The sequence below is a fragment of the Crocodylus porosus genome, unplaced genomic scaffold, assembly GCF_001723895.1.
Source record: "Crocodylus porosus isolate Cpor-Errol unplaced genomic scaffold, CroPor_comp1, whole genome shotgun sequence".
Taxonomy (NCBI): domain Eukaryota; kingdom Metazoa; phylum Chordata; order Crocodylia; family Crocodylidae; genus Crocodylus; species Crocodylus porosus.
Window position 1 is genome coordinate 4722444 of NW_017728944.1, and position 15195 is coordinate 4737638.

The 15195-nt window shown below is 55.9% G+C and overlaps 1 protein-coding gene across 2 annotated transcripts in view; it reads right to left on the reverse strand.

Annotated features, from left to right (window-relative positions):
• Positions 1-11906, reverse strand: part of GHDC (GH3 domain containing) — a 47881-nt gene extending 35975 nt beyond the window's left edge. For both annotated transcript variants that reach the window (XM_019550427.1, XM_019550425.1), the window contains exons 1-7: positions 11470-11906; positions 10904-11049; positions 9923-10502; positions 9341-9530; positions 9028-9099; positions 8555-8688; positions 7767-7855 (exon numbers count right to left, since the gene is read on the reverse strand). In XM_019550427.1, coding sequence (XP_019405972.1) covers positions 7767-7855; positions 8555-8688; positions 9028-9099; positions 9341-9530; positions 9923-10502; positions 10904-11049; positions 11470-11725 — 1467 coding nt within the window. In that variant the 5' untranslated portion in view covers positions 11726-11906. The remainder of the gene's footprint in view (positions 1-7766; positions 7856-8554; positions 8689-9027; positions 9100-9340; positions 9531-9922; positions 10503-10903; positions 11050-11469) is intronic.
• Between the last annotated feature and the right edge of the window lie 3289 nt (positions 11907-15195).

Genomic DNA, 15195 nt, shown 5'->3' on the forward strand with positions numbered 1-15195 from the left:
GGGAAGGGCGCCCCCACGACACGGGGGCCAGGCGTGAGGGGGAGAAGCGCAGGCCTGGGGGACAGGATGGCCCCCTCCACAAGAAACGGAGCCCGGCCCCACCGAGGCGTCGTCTCGTGGCAAAAAACCACTAGCCCGGCTCTGTGAGGAGTCACCCGGCTCCAAAGGCAACGGGTAACAGCTCCGGAGCTGGTTCCTCTCCCCCTTGTGTTGGAAGAGGTAGCAGGCCCCACCGAGACGTAGGGCTGGAAGGGATCTCCAGAGGTCCGGTCCAACGCCCAGCCTGAGGCCGGAACTGCCCTGTCCAAACCAGCCCGTAGGACCCATAATCTAAGCCCTAAGTAAGACTGCTGTCAGCCCTGACACACGTGCGCACGTTTCTTTTGGAGACAAAGCCTTGCACTTCGGGCCTCCTTCTCCTCAACCTTGCAAACAGCAGCGTGCCCAGCAGGCTCCCTCCGTGCCACAGCTCAGGAGCCCACGGCCTGAAACTTCACAAGGTGCTGGAGAGGCCCGGGGATCTTGCCTCAGCAGCACAGCAGCCAGGCAGTCCCAAACCTAACACCCTAAAGCAGGGGAACCACAGCAGCCACCGTCCTGCCTCTATGAAAGGTTGTCAATATATGCTCAAGAGATCCCAGGTGCAGGCTCAGGTTTGTCCCTGCTTGGATACCTGCCCCACAAGGAGGTAAACGTGGTAATAAAAAATTAGCTTTGGGACCCAGGTGCCACTCAATTCCCAGAAGGCAGGGAGGGGTGCCTCAAGTCCCACAAGGTTGAGAACTATTGATTCAGGCTGTGAGGTCTTTGCATTGGAGCTAACCCCCAGAGTATGTCTTCTGGGCAGTGCTCAGCCTGGTGGGGCCTCCATCTTGGGCAGGACATAAGCAAATGCAGGAGCCGGACCTCAGCTGGCATCTCTGGGCAGCACTTTAGGCACATACCAGGCACTTAAAAGCAGCACTCTCTGTCCTGGCAGCATCAGCTAATTGCCCCATGTGAGCAGTTATGGCAGCCCCAGCATTAGGCCTAAAATGCTGCAATCTGTGATTCTCCATTGATTGCATGACAGGCAGTTCTGTGGAGGGAGGACTAATGAGATCATAAAATCTGAGCAGAGCCCCACCACTTTATAATTGGCAGCACAGCCAGGAGAGCCTCACAGGAAAAGAAGGTGGGGGACACACGGCAGTGCTGGGATAACCTACCAGGCCATACAGCACACAGGTGCACCCAGGAATCAAATGAGCATGAGCCCCAGCATCCAACAGGCACAGCGGCTGCAGAGCACACATGGAGGAAAGCACCAGATTGGAGGTAAAGTCGAGCACCTCCCAGTTCTGCATGCATGTGGAATGGTAGGGGACAGAGAGTCCATGCCAGCTCAGACACACAAACATCCCCACTCATGGACAAGCGAACGACCCAGGAGTCAGAGGCCTGGCAGCTCTGACTTGCATAGACTTTGGCAGCAGGAAGCTGCCAGCACACTCCAGCTGAGAGAATGGAGGAGCCAGGCCGCAAGGGACACTACAGGGCTGTGTGGGACGTTCTATGACCATCCGCAACAAACTAGGACTTTGGCTTGGAGGACACTGAACAGCACAGCCGGGCACAGCAGAAAGACCCCAACAAGGCTGGTGCTTGTGTAAGGCCTGTGCACATATTGTCTGTGCATGTTCAGGAACCTTGCCAGAGCTCTCCTTGCACACTTTCCCTTAAATCTCTCCTCGCTAACTGCCCCTGTGGATTTAAGATAAAGCCCAGTGCAGACAGGCCTTCCAGCTCTGGCCCACCAGCTGCCTCCCATACTGCTGACCACAGGAAATGTGCCTAGGCCCAGGCTCTGTCTCAGGGCTGAAGCCTGCAGGGCCCCAACCCCATGAGCCAGCATGAGATTGCTCTGATGCTCACATTCCAGGGCAGCAAGGGCCTGGCCTTGGCCCTCAGTCTCCTAGTGCTAAACCTTACTGGCAGCGGGTTTGGACTAAGTCAGAGGAGGCTTGGGATCGGGGCTGGGTGCACCCCACCCACTGCAAATCTGCCAGGGGGAGTTACAGAAATCTATGCCTGCAGCACTAGGAAAGCATCCTGCAGACACTGCATTTGCTGGGACCTGCAGGACCCATTAAATAATTCCCTGAGCAGTCCAACAAGACCCAAGCTCTCACATGCAGCTCACTCCAGCTAGTCCCATCCTTCAGGCCCAGCAGCTCCTAAGGGGTTAGTGTGCACAGTCTTCTTCCAGAGCCCACCTTCAGAATCCAAATATTTACCCAGCAACCATTCAAAGGCCTTTAAACTAAGCCACATGTATCATGCACAGCTGGGGACAGAGAAAGCTCAATAGAAGCTGGAATGTGCACAGACCTTCCAGCTTGGAGCAGAAACCCAAGCCCCGCTCCCTCCCAGCCCGAGCGCTCTGGGGGGCACACACATGAAAGACATTCTCTTCCTCCCTCCACCCCCACCCCTCCGAATCTTGCTTCATACTTTCCTTCCAACCAGGGCTCAGGGGTGGGCAGGAGCTGGAAAATGGGTTGTTTTCCCCATGTGCTTGCTATGCCTGATGGAGTGGCTTAGGCAGCATGGCAGGGGAGGCCTTTTGTGCATGCTTCTTTTGGAGACAAAACCTCAAGCCCCCGTCTCCCTCTTCCCAACCCTGCAAACAGCTGCGTACCCAGCAGGTTCCCTCTGTGCCACAGCTCAGAAGCCCGCTGGCCTGAAGCATCACAAGCTACTGGAAAGGCCCAGTTCCTTTGCCTCTCAGCAGCAATACAGTCCCAGAGCCCCCCAGGCAGAGGGGAGCTGGTTAAATATTCATGGCGTGGTCTTCCTCTGCGGCAACGGCAATGGGTGGAACAGCCCTGTGGGCTTTTTAATCCAAGCTTCAATGAAATCTCTTAATGGGAATTAAAAAAAAACCCTCAAATCGGGGAGCATAGCCCTGCACGCAGTGATGTTGTCAGACATAATCCGTCTTTATTGTGCTTCTATTTTTTCAACGTTAAAAGCAGCCCCTGCTGGAGCAGGGCTTATGGGCAAGGCACACAGCAGCTGGTACCCACAGCCCTGCAACCTCCAGCCCCCATGCTTCACAGACCAGTTCAGATCCCAAAGGAAGTTGGGCCAGCTGCCCCTATGCAGAGCTGACCCTGTGGAGCAAGGTTCCCAGCAGAGCATAGGGCCCCCCCATAGCAGAGAAGATATGCTGGAAGTAGAGGTGCCACCCATTGCTGCCCTGCACACACCATGGTATCAGCTTCTCCAAGCCAGGTAGATCAAGTGCATTCTCTGGGCAGAGAGCTGTTGGGCCTATGTATACAAAGCCAAGGGCCTGTCTGGACTGTGAGGACAATGAAGCCAATGGGTACTTTTCTCCTAAATGAGGAGGACTAGTCCAAAGGCTTTACCACTATCTCACCTCCCTGCTGGTCACTCTTCTGCAGCGACTGTACCTTGCCCCTGGGGTGCTGCACTCAAGGGCTACAAGAGCAGGACTGAGCAAAAGGCACAAGCAAAACATGGGGGGAGGGGGAAGAGTTTGGAGGTATTAAAGTACAAAACCAGAGAGTGAGAGCAGAGCCCAGCAGGACCAGAGCAGTTCTCTCTTCCTCAGCCTTAATCCCTTTCCAGGCAGCAGCTCCCCCACAGCCAGCCCAGCCCAGCCAGCCAGAGAGGGAGGGGTCAGGTTCTAGGCTGGGCAGATGGAAAGCTGAGGTCAGATCCTGACTCTGCCTCAGGCTTCCTGACCAACCACAGGCAAAGCCCTTAGCCACATGCCTCAGTTCCCCCAAATGTGAAATGTCTGGAGAGGGACTGACTCCAGGAAGGAGCAGCCTCTCCTGAGATAACCTTCTGCATGGGGGCCCAGCTCAGTGCTAAGCACCAGGGAGCTGAACTGGCTGCTGGTGCCCCCCAGTGGGTGAGCTGGACAGATGCCATCCATAGCTGGCAGAGCTGCCTCACCAAGCTTCAGTGTCCAAGCTGGACCTTGAGACACTTGTACTTGGCAGTGCCCAAGCTGGGCAGGCTGGTGCTTCTGGGCAGAGCTCACCCAAGGGGCCAGATCGGGCCACACCTCCACTGCCCCTAACACACTTGTGCTGCAGGCAGGAGCTGCCTGTTCACCCACCCAGGCTCTGTGGTGCAAAGGCTAACCTGCTGGAGACACCAGTTCCCTGGCCCCATACACCCCTCTCAGCAGCAGCATGGGGAGAAACAGCGCCCACTTCTCCTATTCTAGACACTGCAGCCTCCTGCCCTCCTCACTCTGGAACACAGCCCTTGCCTGTGCCCCACACCAGCGTTCCTTCCTCTGCACCATTGCAGTGGCAAGCGAGCATGGGTGCTAGGAAAGCTATGGCAAGGTGCCCAAGAATGGCTGGGCTCCTCAGGAGCTGCCTCAGGAGATGATTCTGCTCTGGATGAAGTCAAGCAGATGCCTCTCCCGCAGGACTCTGGCCATGGGGGCTGGGGCACCCATGACTCCCCGCAGCTCTGCAAAGGCCCCGGCAGCCACCAGATGCAGGCGCAGTGGCCCAATGCTGCCCTTGAAGCGGAAGGATTTGTAGATGGGGAAATCCTCCTGGAGACACTGGTCCAGCTGCAGAGAGAAGAGAAAGGTGGGTACTCAGCATGGATGTGAAGCTCTAGGATGCCAGGGGTCACATGTGGCTCTTAGCAGGTGGGAAGAGGGAGGCCATCTAGTCCAACCCCCTGCTCAAAGCAGAACCAGCCCCAACTAGATAATCCCAGCCAAAACTATGTCAAGCAGAGTCTTAAAAACCTCCAAGGATAGAGATTCCACCACCTCTCTGGGTAGCCTGTTCCAGTGTTTTACTACCCTCCCAGTGAGAAAATTCTTCCTAATATCTAACCTAAAACTTCTCTTGCTGTAACTTGAGACCACTGCTCTTTGTCTGTCATCTGCCACCACTGAGAACAGTCTAGCTCCCTCCTCTTCTGAACACCCCTTCAGGCAGTTGAAGGCTGCTATTAAATCACCTCTTTCTCTTCTGCTTTAGACTAAATAAGCCCAGTTCCCATAGTCTCTCCTCATAAGTAATGTCCTCCAGCCTCCAAAACATTTTTGCTGCCCTCTACTGGACTCTCTCCAATTTGTCCACATCCTTTCTGTAGGGGAGGGGGTGCAAAACTGAATTCAGTACTCCAGATGTGGCCTCACCAGTGCTGAAGAGAGGGAAATAATCACCTCCCTGGACCTACAGACAACACACCTACCAATGCAGCCCAGTATGCCATTAGCCTTCTTGGCAACAAGGGCACACTACTGGCTGGTATTCAGCTTATTGTCCACTGTAATCCTAAAGTCCTTTTCTGCAGAGCTGCTGCCCATCCAGTCAATCCCCAGCCTATACCAGTGCAGGGGATTGTTCTGTCCTAAGTGCAGGGACTCTGCACTTGTTCTCGTTGAACCTCACGAGATCTCTTTTGGCCCAATCCTCCAATTTGTCTAGGTCACTCTGAATCCTAGCCCTACCCTGCAGTGTATCTACTCCCTCTCCACCTTGGTGTCATCTGCAAGCTTGCTGAAGGTGTACTCCCAATGACTTCCAAGTAGCTGATGAAGACATTGAACAAAACCGGCCCCAAGACTGACCCCTGGGGTACTGCACTTAGTTTCATAGTTAGTAGGGTTGGAAGGGACCTGAGCAGATCATCAAGTCCGACCCCCTGCCATGGAAAAGAGTACTAGGGTCAAATGACCCCAGCAAGGTGATTATCCAGCCTCCTTTTAAAGACCCCCAAGGGTAGGAGCCAGCACCACTTCTCTTGGAAGTTGGTTCCAGATCCTAGCCGCCCTGACAGGGAAGTAGCGCCTCCTGATGTCTAGTCTGAATTTACCCTCTGCCAGCTTGTGACCGTTATTTCTAGTCACTCCTGGTAGTGCTCGGGGGAACAGCGACTCCCTCAATGCCTGCTGGTCCCCTCTGACTAGTTTGTAACAGGCCACTAGATCCCCCCTCAGCCTTCTCTTGTGGAGGCTGAGCAGGTTCAGGTCCCGTAGCCTCTCCTCGTAGGGCCTGCCCTGCTGCCCCCGATCATGCAAGTGGCCCTCCTCTGGACCCTCTCCATGTTGTCCACATCCCTCCTGAACTGCGGCGCCCAAAACTGGATGCAGTACTCCGGCTGCGGCCTGACCAGTGCCGCATAGAGGGGGAGGATCACCTCCTTGGATCTGCTTGAGATGCATCTGTGGAGGCATGACAAGGTACGGCTGGGCTTCCTGACTGGATCCCCACACTGCCAGCCCATGTTCATCTTAGCATCAAGGACAACTCCAAAATCCTTTTCTGCCTCTGCACTGACGAGAAGGGAGTTCCCCAGCCTGTAGGTATGGTGCTGGTTCTTCCTCCCCAGGTGCAGCACCTTGCACTTGTTAGCGCTGAATCTCATCCTATTCCCATCTGCCCACCCCTGTAACCCATCTAGGTCCAATTGTAGCCTATTCCTCCCTTCTAGCATGCCCACATCCCCCCACATGTTTGTGTCATCAGCAAATTTGAACAGGGTGTTTTTTTTACCCCCTTGTCCAAGTCGCTGATGAAGATGTTGAACAGCGCAGGCCCGAGGACCGAGCCCTGGGGGGCCCCACTGCCCACATCCCTCCAGGTCAAGAATGACCCATCCAACACCACTCTGGGTGTGGCCCTCCAGCCAGTTAGCGACCCATTTGACTGTGTAGGTGTCAACACCACAGTCCCCCAGTTTTTTAATGAGAACGGGGTGAGAGACTTGATACCAACTGCCAACTAGTCTTCAAGCCATCGATTACTACCCTCTGAGTCCAATGCTCCAGCCAGTTTTCTATCCACAAGTGCACACATAGAGAGTTCAGCAGCTGGGAACAGGTGCTAAGGGGTCCATTTAGGGCATCCTTGTCATTCATGTGCCAAAACTCAATCTCCTTCATGCAGGGATAGCCAGCACAGCCTGGGGCTCAGCCAGCCTGCTTCCCTCTCCCACAGAAGCTAGATCAAGCTGCTACAGAGTGGGTACCCTGCAGCCCTGGGAGAACGTGGCCCCCAAAAGGCTGCTCCGAGTCTCTGGATGGCTCATGCATTACACTAGAAGGGACCAGCTATCATCCACTTCCACTGTGGAGGGTTTCACTTCCCTAGCAAAGCTCTGGGATCCTGCTGAGTGCCCAGCCTCAGCCAGATCTACTAAGGGGAACTCCCACTGGCCAAGCATGCTGCCTGGCTCTTCCATTGCCCCAAATGCTCCAAGCCCTACCAAAGGAGGAGAGAGTGCCCCTTCCTCTCCTCCCACCTCCACCTCACAGCACACCTGCCTTCACAGGCCTCATCTCCCCTCAAGTGAGCAAATGCTCCCCCAGCATTTAGTGGAAATGCCAACAGGCTGTGCCCTGCAGACAGCCCCAGGGAGCAGAGGAAGGAGTAGGGTCCCCTTCCCAAGCTCAGCCCCCACGGCCCAGAAAGAACTCCCACAGGGGCATAGGCAGAAGGAGGCCAAGATGCTCTGTGCTAGTCAGAGCTGCAGCATGGGCCAAGCTAGGCACAGGGATGACCAGTCAGACTAGTGCTGCCATCCTGTGGCCACAACAACCCATTTCACTGGGAGATCATAGGCTTCCCCAAGGCACCTGGGGCCAAGCAGGAGCTGCCTCAGTGCCAGACACCAAGCAGACAGACACCTCCATCCAACAGAACTGTGCCCACCACTGGCTACAGCCCTCGGCACAGGTCTCTGCCCAGTTTATTCCTGCCCTGCCCCCACACCTTATAGCGCTGTCCCTCTGTCAGATCCCGCAGGCCACAGAGCTCCATGAACACCTGGTAATGGGGGGCAGAGGTTCCAGAGGTGGCACCTGGGATGGGGGGAAAGCACAGAGATGTTAAAAGCACTCTGGACAGGGGCAGGGGAAATGGCTGGGGGCTCTAGACCAGCCCAGCCCTTGAGGAGTTTTCTCTACACTGGGAACTCAGAGAAAGCAAGGTCTTCAGGGAGCTAAGATCCACCTGCCCCACAAAGTCCCACTTGGGGGGCCCACAAGTGACCCCCTGGGCCACACAGCTGGCTCCTACTGTTAGCACCTTGCTCAAGTACATATTCAGGAGCCGCTCCCTGGGTCTGCCTCAACATGGCTCAGTAACCCCCATGGCTTGGGGAAGAACTTGGGATCTGGATTAAAGGGGCTGACCCCATGCCCAGGGAATCCAGTGAGTCTCTTATACCCTAGCCAGGCCACTCTGGCAGGCCAGAGCTAGTGCCAGACATAGGTCTGGGCACATCACCAGGATGACAGTCTTTTTGCCCACAGGCATTGCCTCTCCCACCCAAAAAGGGGCCAGCAAGGCAGCATCAAGAAGCGCAGGTGAGGACTGACACAGGATGGATAACATGGCCAACAGAAAAAAGGCCACAGACAGGGACAGGAAAATCCAAGGGCATTTACAGGGGCTGAGTCCAGCAAGGTGGAAAGGAGAGACCCAGGACATTTAGCAGGCTTTGTGGGACTGACACAGAAGAGCCCAGCCTCTCTTGGGTTACCATGGGCAATGCTTACCCAGCAGGCTGCTCTCTGCACAGATGTAGTCGACCAGTTTAGCTCCTGGCCACATCCCCACAGCACGGCGCAGGGTGTGGCAGAAGTGCTCCTCGGGGATGCTCTCTCCCCGCACGCTCAGGGTCTGGCTCAGTCTGGGGAGGAGAAGGCAGTGGGTTGGGTGCAAGGGCTGGGGGAATAGCACAGCCCCAAGAGGGGCACAACCACCCTTGCACAGCAACCCAGCCTGTGAGGGAAGAATAACCCTGACATACACCAACCTACCTGTCCTCAGAGCACAGCAAAGGGCAGTCCCCGGACTTTCCACCCAGCTTGCCCCTTTCTCCTGTGCACTGCTCCACCGCTGCAGGAGCCCCCTCTCCTGTGGTTCCCGTTCAATACCCTACATTCACCAGGAGGCAGCCCAGGCTTCCCCAGTTGGGGAGGGGCAGCAAATCCAAGCCAGAGGTGGGGAGTTTCGAGATGTTACTTACCTGCGCACAGGTTCCACCACAGGACACTGGTGATAGAATCCAGTCACCTTCAGCACCTCCCCAACACAGCACCTATAGGGACAAAAACAGGACAGACAGACGTGAGCCTGGGCCAGAATCCTCTGTGCCAGACCCCATGCCAGAGACTCACAGCCACAAGGCACAGGGCCTGGGACCAGTAGGCCAGATGCTGGGAATGCTTTGGGGTTATGAGGGGTTGCAATAGATGCTGGGGGTCCCTGGGGTTGGGAAGATTGTAGTCAAGGTCCTTCTCCCTTGGGATTGTCAAGTAGCTTGGTAGGGGGAGGGGCACCTGTACTGCCCAGGGTGGGCGCTGAGCACCAGCTCATACTCCTGGCCTTCCCATACGTCCCCCAGCAGCACTGTCTCCAGTGGTTCCTCCCTGTGAGCCCCTGCTGGGAGGAACTCACAGAATGCCCAGCCTGGGCACAGCAGGTAGCGGCAATCAGATTCCTCTGGCCACAGGTTCACTCCAAGCAGAGCTGGACAGGAGACACAACAGGTCAGAGGAGGGGCTTCATGCCTTCCCCAGCGCTGCAGACACACCCCAGGGTCACTCTGATCACTGGGCTGCAGCACGAGTGCTGTTTATAGTGAGGCAGCTACCTTTGGAGTCAGGTATCTGGGCTGTTGCTACGAAGACCCCTCACCCAGCACTACAATGCAGCCATTTCTGGGGAAGGGCACAGGAACTGCTAACAACCACACCACAGCATTTTAGGGCAGAAGGGGGCAAGCCTACAGGGCAATGCAGTGGGATGGATGCATTTTAGGGCCCCCTCCCCAGCCCACATGCCAATCAGAGAGAGGCCAAAGGCTCACCAGGGTCACCTATCCACCCGGGATATGGCCCAAGCCTGCTTAGTGCCCTTACCTCCTGCTGCCACATAGAAGGGGGAGTAGAAGGGGATGCCCTTGCAGTCCTGCTCCCGCAGGGTGTCTCCATAGAGCTGCTCACTGCCAGACTCTCCCACCACCACTGCCTGCAGCTGTGGCCACAGGCGCTGGGCAATGCCGTCAAAACCCCTAGAGCACTCAGCCCTCAGCTCTGCCGCCCGCACCGGGTTGGGAGACAGGAGGCCATCCAGCTGGTACCGAGTCCCCTCAGGTAGTTTCAGCTGTGGGCTCAGCCATCCTGAGGCTAGGTCCTGTGCCAGACCCTCCCAGTTGGTGTGCAGGATGGCCAAGGCATCATGAAGCTCCGAGGCCAACCCAGCCTTTAGTACTCGCAGTGCCCGCTCCTGCAGGGCAAACAGCAGCTGCACGTACAGGGCTGAGCTGCGTGAGGGCACAGCATCCCCACCCATCCCTGCTGGGGTACAGTACAGCGTGGGCAGGGGGCAGGCTGTGGCAGGGCATGGGCAGCCTGGGGCCCAGGAGAAGACGGCAGTGGCCTGCAGGGTCAGTGCGCCTGGGTATGCTTTGCTGAGGATGTCTAGGTACAACATGGTCCCCTGCACAGAGAGAGAGAGAAATGGATGAGATAAAGACCCAGGCAGGGAGACATCAGCCAATCCCAACCCCCTGGGTAACAGCCTGTGTTCCTCCTAGGGTAACAGCTAGATACCACAAGACAACCCATTTCCAGGGTAGCAGCTCAGGCCCCAGATCTCCCCAACAGCTGCTTGGGCTGTGGGGCTCCCCAGTGTCCCCAGGCTCTAATGCTGGGGAGGGACCAGCCTCTGTGCCCCTCTGGCTCCATCAAGGAGAGGGGAAGGGGCAAGCCCAGCAGCCCAGGGCTCCCACCACGACATGTTTATCCATCACTCCCTTGGTTCCCAGCAGGGCCCTGGAGAGCTCTCTCCAGAGGAAGGGAGGGGCGAGCCTCAATCCACCATACCCAGCCCTATACTACCTGCAGTGGGGCATCCAAGGCCCAGCAGCTCTGGAGCAGAGTCCATGGGCCAGGCAGGCTGGCAGGGCGCAGGGTGGGCTGGTGGCTCCCATCCTTATCAAGCCTGCCTGGTTTCAAGGGGTGATGCTCCCGGAAGGTGTTAGAGTCTGTAGGAGAGAAGGACACAGGATCAGAGCCAGGCTCCACCCTTCCAGGTTGCTCCCTTGTGACCCAACGGTCCTCCCCAGAGTAAAGCAGGCCTAGGCTACCCTGGCAGGGCTGCCAACTAGTGCTGAGCAGCACCTGGAAGTGGATACTGGAAGTAGCAAAGGGCCCTGTATTCCAGCCCTGCAGCCTGGCAGACGGCAGGCAAGGCCTGAACAGCCTTGCAGGTGCTGCTCCCTGCCACAGGCTGAACTGGGGCATGGCACCGGGCCTGCGGGTAGTGGCCAGGGGCCTGCAGGAGGAGGCAGCGGAAGCTGCAAGCCTGCTCACGGCCCCGGGGCTTGGCCCCCCGGATCCTGGCCTAACCACAGCTGGGCAAGGCTGCAGCGGGGCATCCCACGGGTGTCCCTCTAGCCAGGCACCTGGCTCCACGTCCCCGGCTTCCTTCAGCAGCCGCAGCAGGCACCGCTCCTGGCTCTGCCACACGTCCTTGGTCTGGTTCTCCAGGCGCCGGCGCTGCCTGCTCATGGCCCAGCCCAGGCCCCCGAGCACCAGGCTGTGCCCCAGCAGGAGCCTCCAGCGCTGGCTCCGTCCTGCTGCCCTGCCAGGCCCCCCGCGGGCCCGGAGCAGCAGGAGCAGCCCAGCGCCCAGGAGGGCGGCGAGGAGCAGGAGGAGCATCACGGGGCCTGTGGAGACAGGGCTGATCGGGGGACCGGGACAACCCGCAGCCCCACGCGATCCGCCCAGCTCCCACGTGTGGCCGCCCCCAGCCCGGCCGGCCGGGGGGGGGCCCCGGGAGGGAGGCAGCGGAGCGGGGCCGCGGCTCGCTGTCCCGCGCGGGGCCGCCCCACTCCCGGACGCGCCGCTTCCGGTAGGAATAACGCCACAAGACGAGGCGGTGACGTCCGTCGCTGCTCTTAAAGGGGCCGTGCCGCTCATCGCAGCAGGGCTTCTTCTCCCACGTGGGCATCCCCCCCAGCGGGGCCTAGGCCGGCGGGGCCAGCCCCTGCCCCCGTGGGATGGGCACCAGCCCCCGGGCTGAGCGGGGTGGGGGCCGGGCAGCGAAACCAGCGAGCCGCCCCCCACCTCGCCAGGGCACCGGGACCAGCAGGAGCGGCCGAGGGGGCAGCTGGCACTGTGCCCTGGCAAGGCCTGGGCCTGGGCCTGGGCCGGAGCTGTGCTCCTGCCTGGCCTCGCCGCAGCCCTGCGCCATGGGCTCACAGGAGGACGGGCCTCTGCTGCACGAGGAGGGCAAGCCCTAGCCCCCCGGGGGAGGCCACAAAACGCCCGGTTTAAGTCCACGGGCTCAAACAGGACGAGGACCGCAGGTTGGAGGTGGATGGTGAGGGTGCCAGGAGAGGCCACGGAGCAGAGAAGTCCGGCTAGCACCCACTGCCTTTTAAATGTATCCAGGGATGCACCCTGTGAAACCCTGCCTAGAGACAGGCATACACAAGGGGAAAAGAAAGGGTAGGAAGGGGCTATCCCTCTGCTGTAAGGCAGTGTCAAGGGTACCAGGATCAGCCCGTGCCACGTATTGGGCTGCCAGGGTCTTGGGATGGAGAGTCCAGACTCTCTGCTTGGCGTGGTTCAGCACTTCTCCAGGGTAAGCGGCTCAGTGGGTTCCTTTCCTAACCACCCTAAACCTCCTTGGCTGCAAAGTAAATTGATTTGTTTTCACCCTTCCTGCAGGCGCCTTGGAGAACAGTTGGTCCCCTTTGTAATGACCGTTTAGTATCAGAAAACTTGTTCCCCCCACCCCTCTCAGTCCTTTCTGAAAGGAGCCCGCCCAGGCCGTGGCCGCCTCAGTCACATTTCTACCCCTCTGTTCATTGTCACTGTTCTCCTCCAGACTCTCCAGCTTGTCTACAGTTGAAAAAATGTAGCAAGGAGGAGGCAGCACTCCATCTGAAGCCTCCCGAGCACTGAAAGGACTGGATTTATTACCTGCTTCATCTTGCATCTGGCACTCGTGCCAACACAGCTCAGAATGAAAATAGTGGCTCAAACTGGGCCCTGGTAAGACCTCCTATGCAACACCTCTGGGGGTGCCTCTCAGCTGAGCCATTGCTGCTCCATGAGACTGATTTTTTCAGCCATTTGTGCAGTAGCTGCACTAATGGTTATGTCTGAACCAGACTCCCTAAGCTGGTTTGTGAAACTGTCATTTTGGACAGCATCAAACACCTTACTTAAGTCCAAGTACATCACATCCACTGCTTCCCGTGTCCACTAGCAAGTTTACCCCCTAGAGAACGGTATTAGATGGCTTTGTCATGGTCTGTTTAGCAAATCCATGCTGGCTGGTTTTTTAATCACTTCATTCTCTTTTAAGTACTTACAAACTTATCGCTTAATATGTTCCAGAATCTTTCCAAGGATTGAAGCTGGGGCTGAATTCTCTGGGTCCTCCTTTTCTCATTCTCTGAGGATAGGTGCCATATTTGACCCCTTGAGACTTCTGCTGTTCTGAGATGATCACCAGTGATTCAGAGATGGCTTTGGCTCCTTGGACCACTCCAGGGGGAGTTTCATTGGGCCTTGCTGATCTGAACAGATCCATCTAACTGTCCTCTAAGCTGCTCTTTCTGTCTTCTAGCCTGCACTAGTATCTCCTTGTTAAAGTTAATTTAATTAAATCATTAGGTCACTATTCACCTTTCTGGGGAAGGTTGAAGCAGAGGAGGCCTTTAAGCACTGCAGCCTCTTCTGTTGAATTCTGTCATTTGTCCTCTCCCCTTGAGTAACAGGCCCAGACTTCCCTTCATTGTTCCACTACTGCCTGTGGGAGTCTTTGCTAACTGAAATGCTCTGAGCCCAGGCTGCCTGCTTGTGTGGCTCTCTCCTACTCACTGGCAGGATGGTGCCCTGCTTTCCTCATGGTTGCTTTCCAATTGCTGGGTCACTGAGGGGCTCCTGGAGGAGTTATAATGGTCCCTTTCTCCGCTTCTGATGTGTCCTTTTCATGGGGTTGTTTGCTCTCACATACTTAATACAGTCTCTCAAGACCTACCAAAGCATCAACACTCCTCTATCCCTCAAATCATCTTCCCCGCAAGGCCCTAACTCTCCACTCCTGGAGTTTGTTTTCATGAACTCCACATTGGGCTGCTGACCTTCCTTTAGAATAGCAAGCTCTTTGGTTTTATGCTTCCACTCCAAAGTCCTTCCTTCTTCAGTTAGTTCCTCCCCATCAGTTTGAACCCAATCTAGACAAGCCAGCTCTGCCAACCAGTGAATCTTATTATATTAAACACAGGACACTTCCCCCACCCGGTCCTTTGCGGCTGAGCTCTCTGGCTGTGGCACTCTCTGCCACAAGGTGGGCAGTGATCTGGTTCTCAGAAACAACACAAACAATTCCTGTCCTTGTACAGGGCTTTTATTGAAAACACAAAGACTCACCCCAAATCATAGACAATACTTTATCGGTGCCATATGCTAGTCTGCATCAGGCTGTAACACTTAAAAATAGGCATCTAAAATAATTCATTTCCACATAAAAGGTTCTCTCTTCTTTTCTTTTTTTTTAAAGAAAAAATATCAAAAAAGTCTCTCCATTTTCCTGTTAAATTATATATTTTTTATTTTTTTCCTTTCTACAAAAAATAACCCACACATTTCCCTTTCCTGCCTTTCCTTGAAATGGCTAAACTTGAGAATTAGATTTTAATTTATTTTTATTTTTAAAAGGATCAAACGTCACCCAAATCTCCAGAGCTTCAGCAAGATAATTTCTTTTAAAATATAGCTAGCTAGCTATCTATAGATAGATAGATACTTCTGTATCTATATATACAGATATCTATGCATATATATCTATATATACAGATATCTATATTAGAAAGCTATAGATATATAGTGCTTTTTCTCCCCCCACCCCAACAACCAAGACAATATTAGCAAGATGTGCAGAAATCACCTGACTACCCCAGCTCTGCTAGCACAGCCAGCTCATGCCCCAGACAACCAGCAGGTAGCTAATGGCAGGACGCCCTTCCAAATCATGTCATTTGCCTATTGCTCTCCAAGTGCCAGACTGGAGCAGTGCCGAGCTACGCACCATCAGTGCACCGCACATCCCTAGAGAACTGGGTTCCAGATCAGGGCAACAGCAGGTGAATTGTTTCAAAGACTGACCAGGGTAG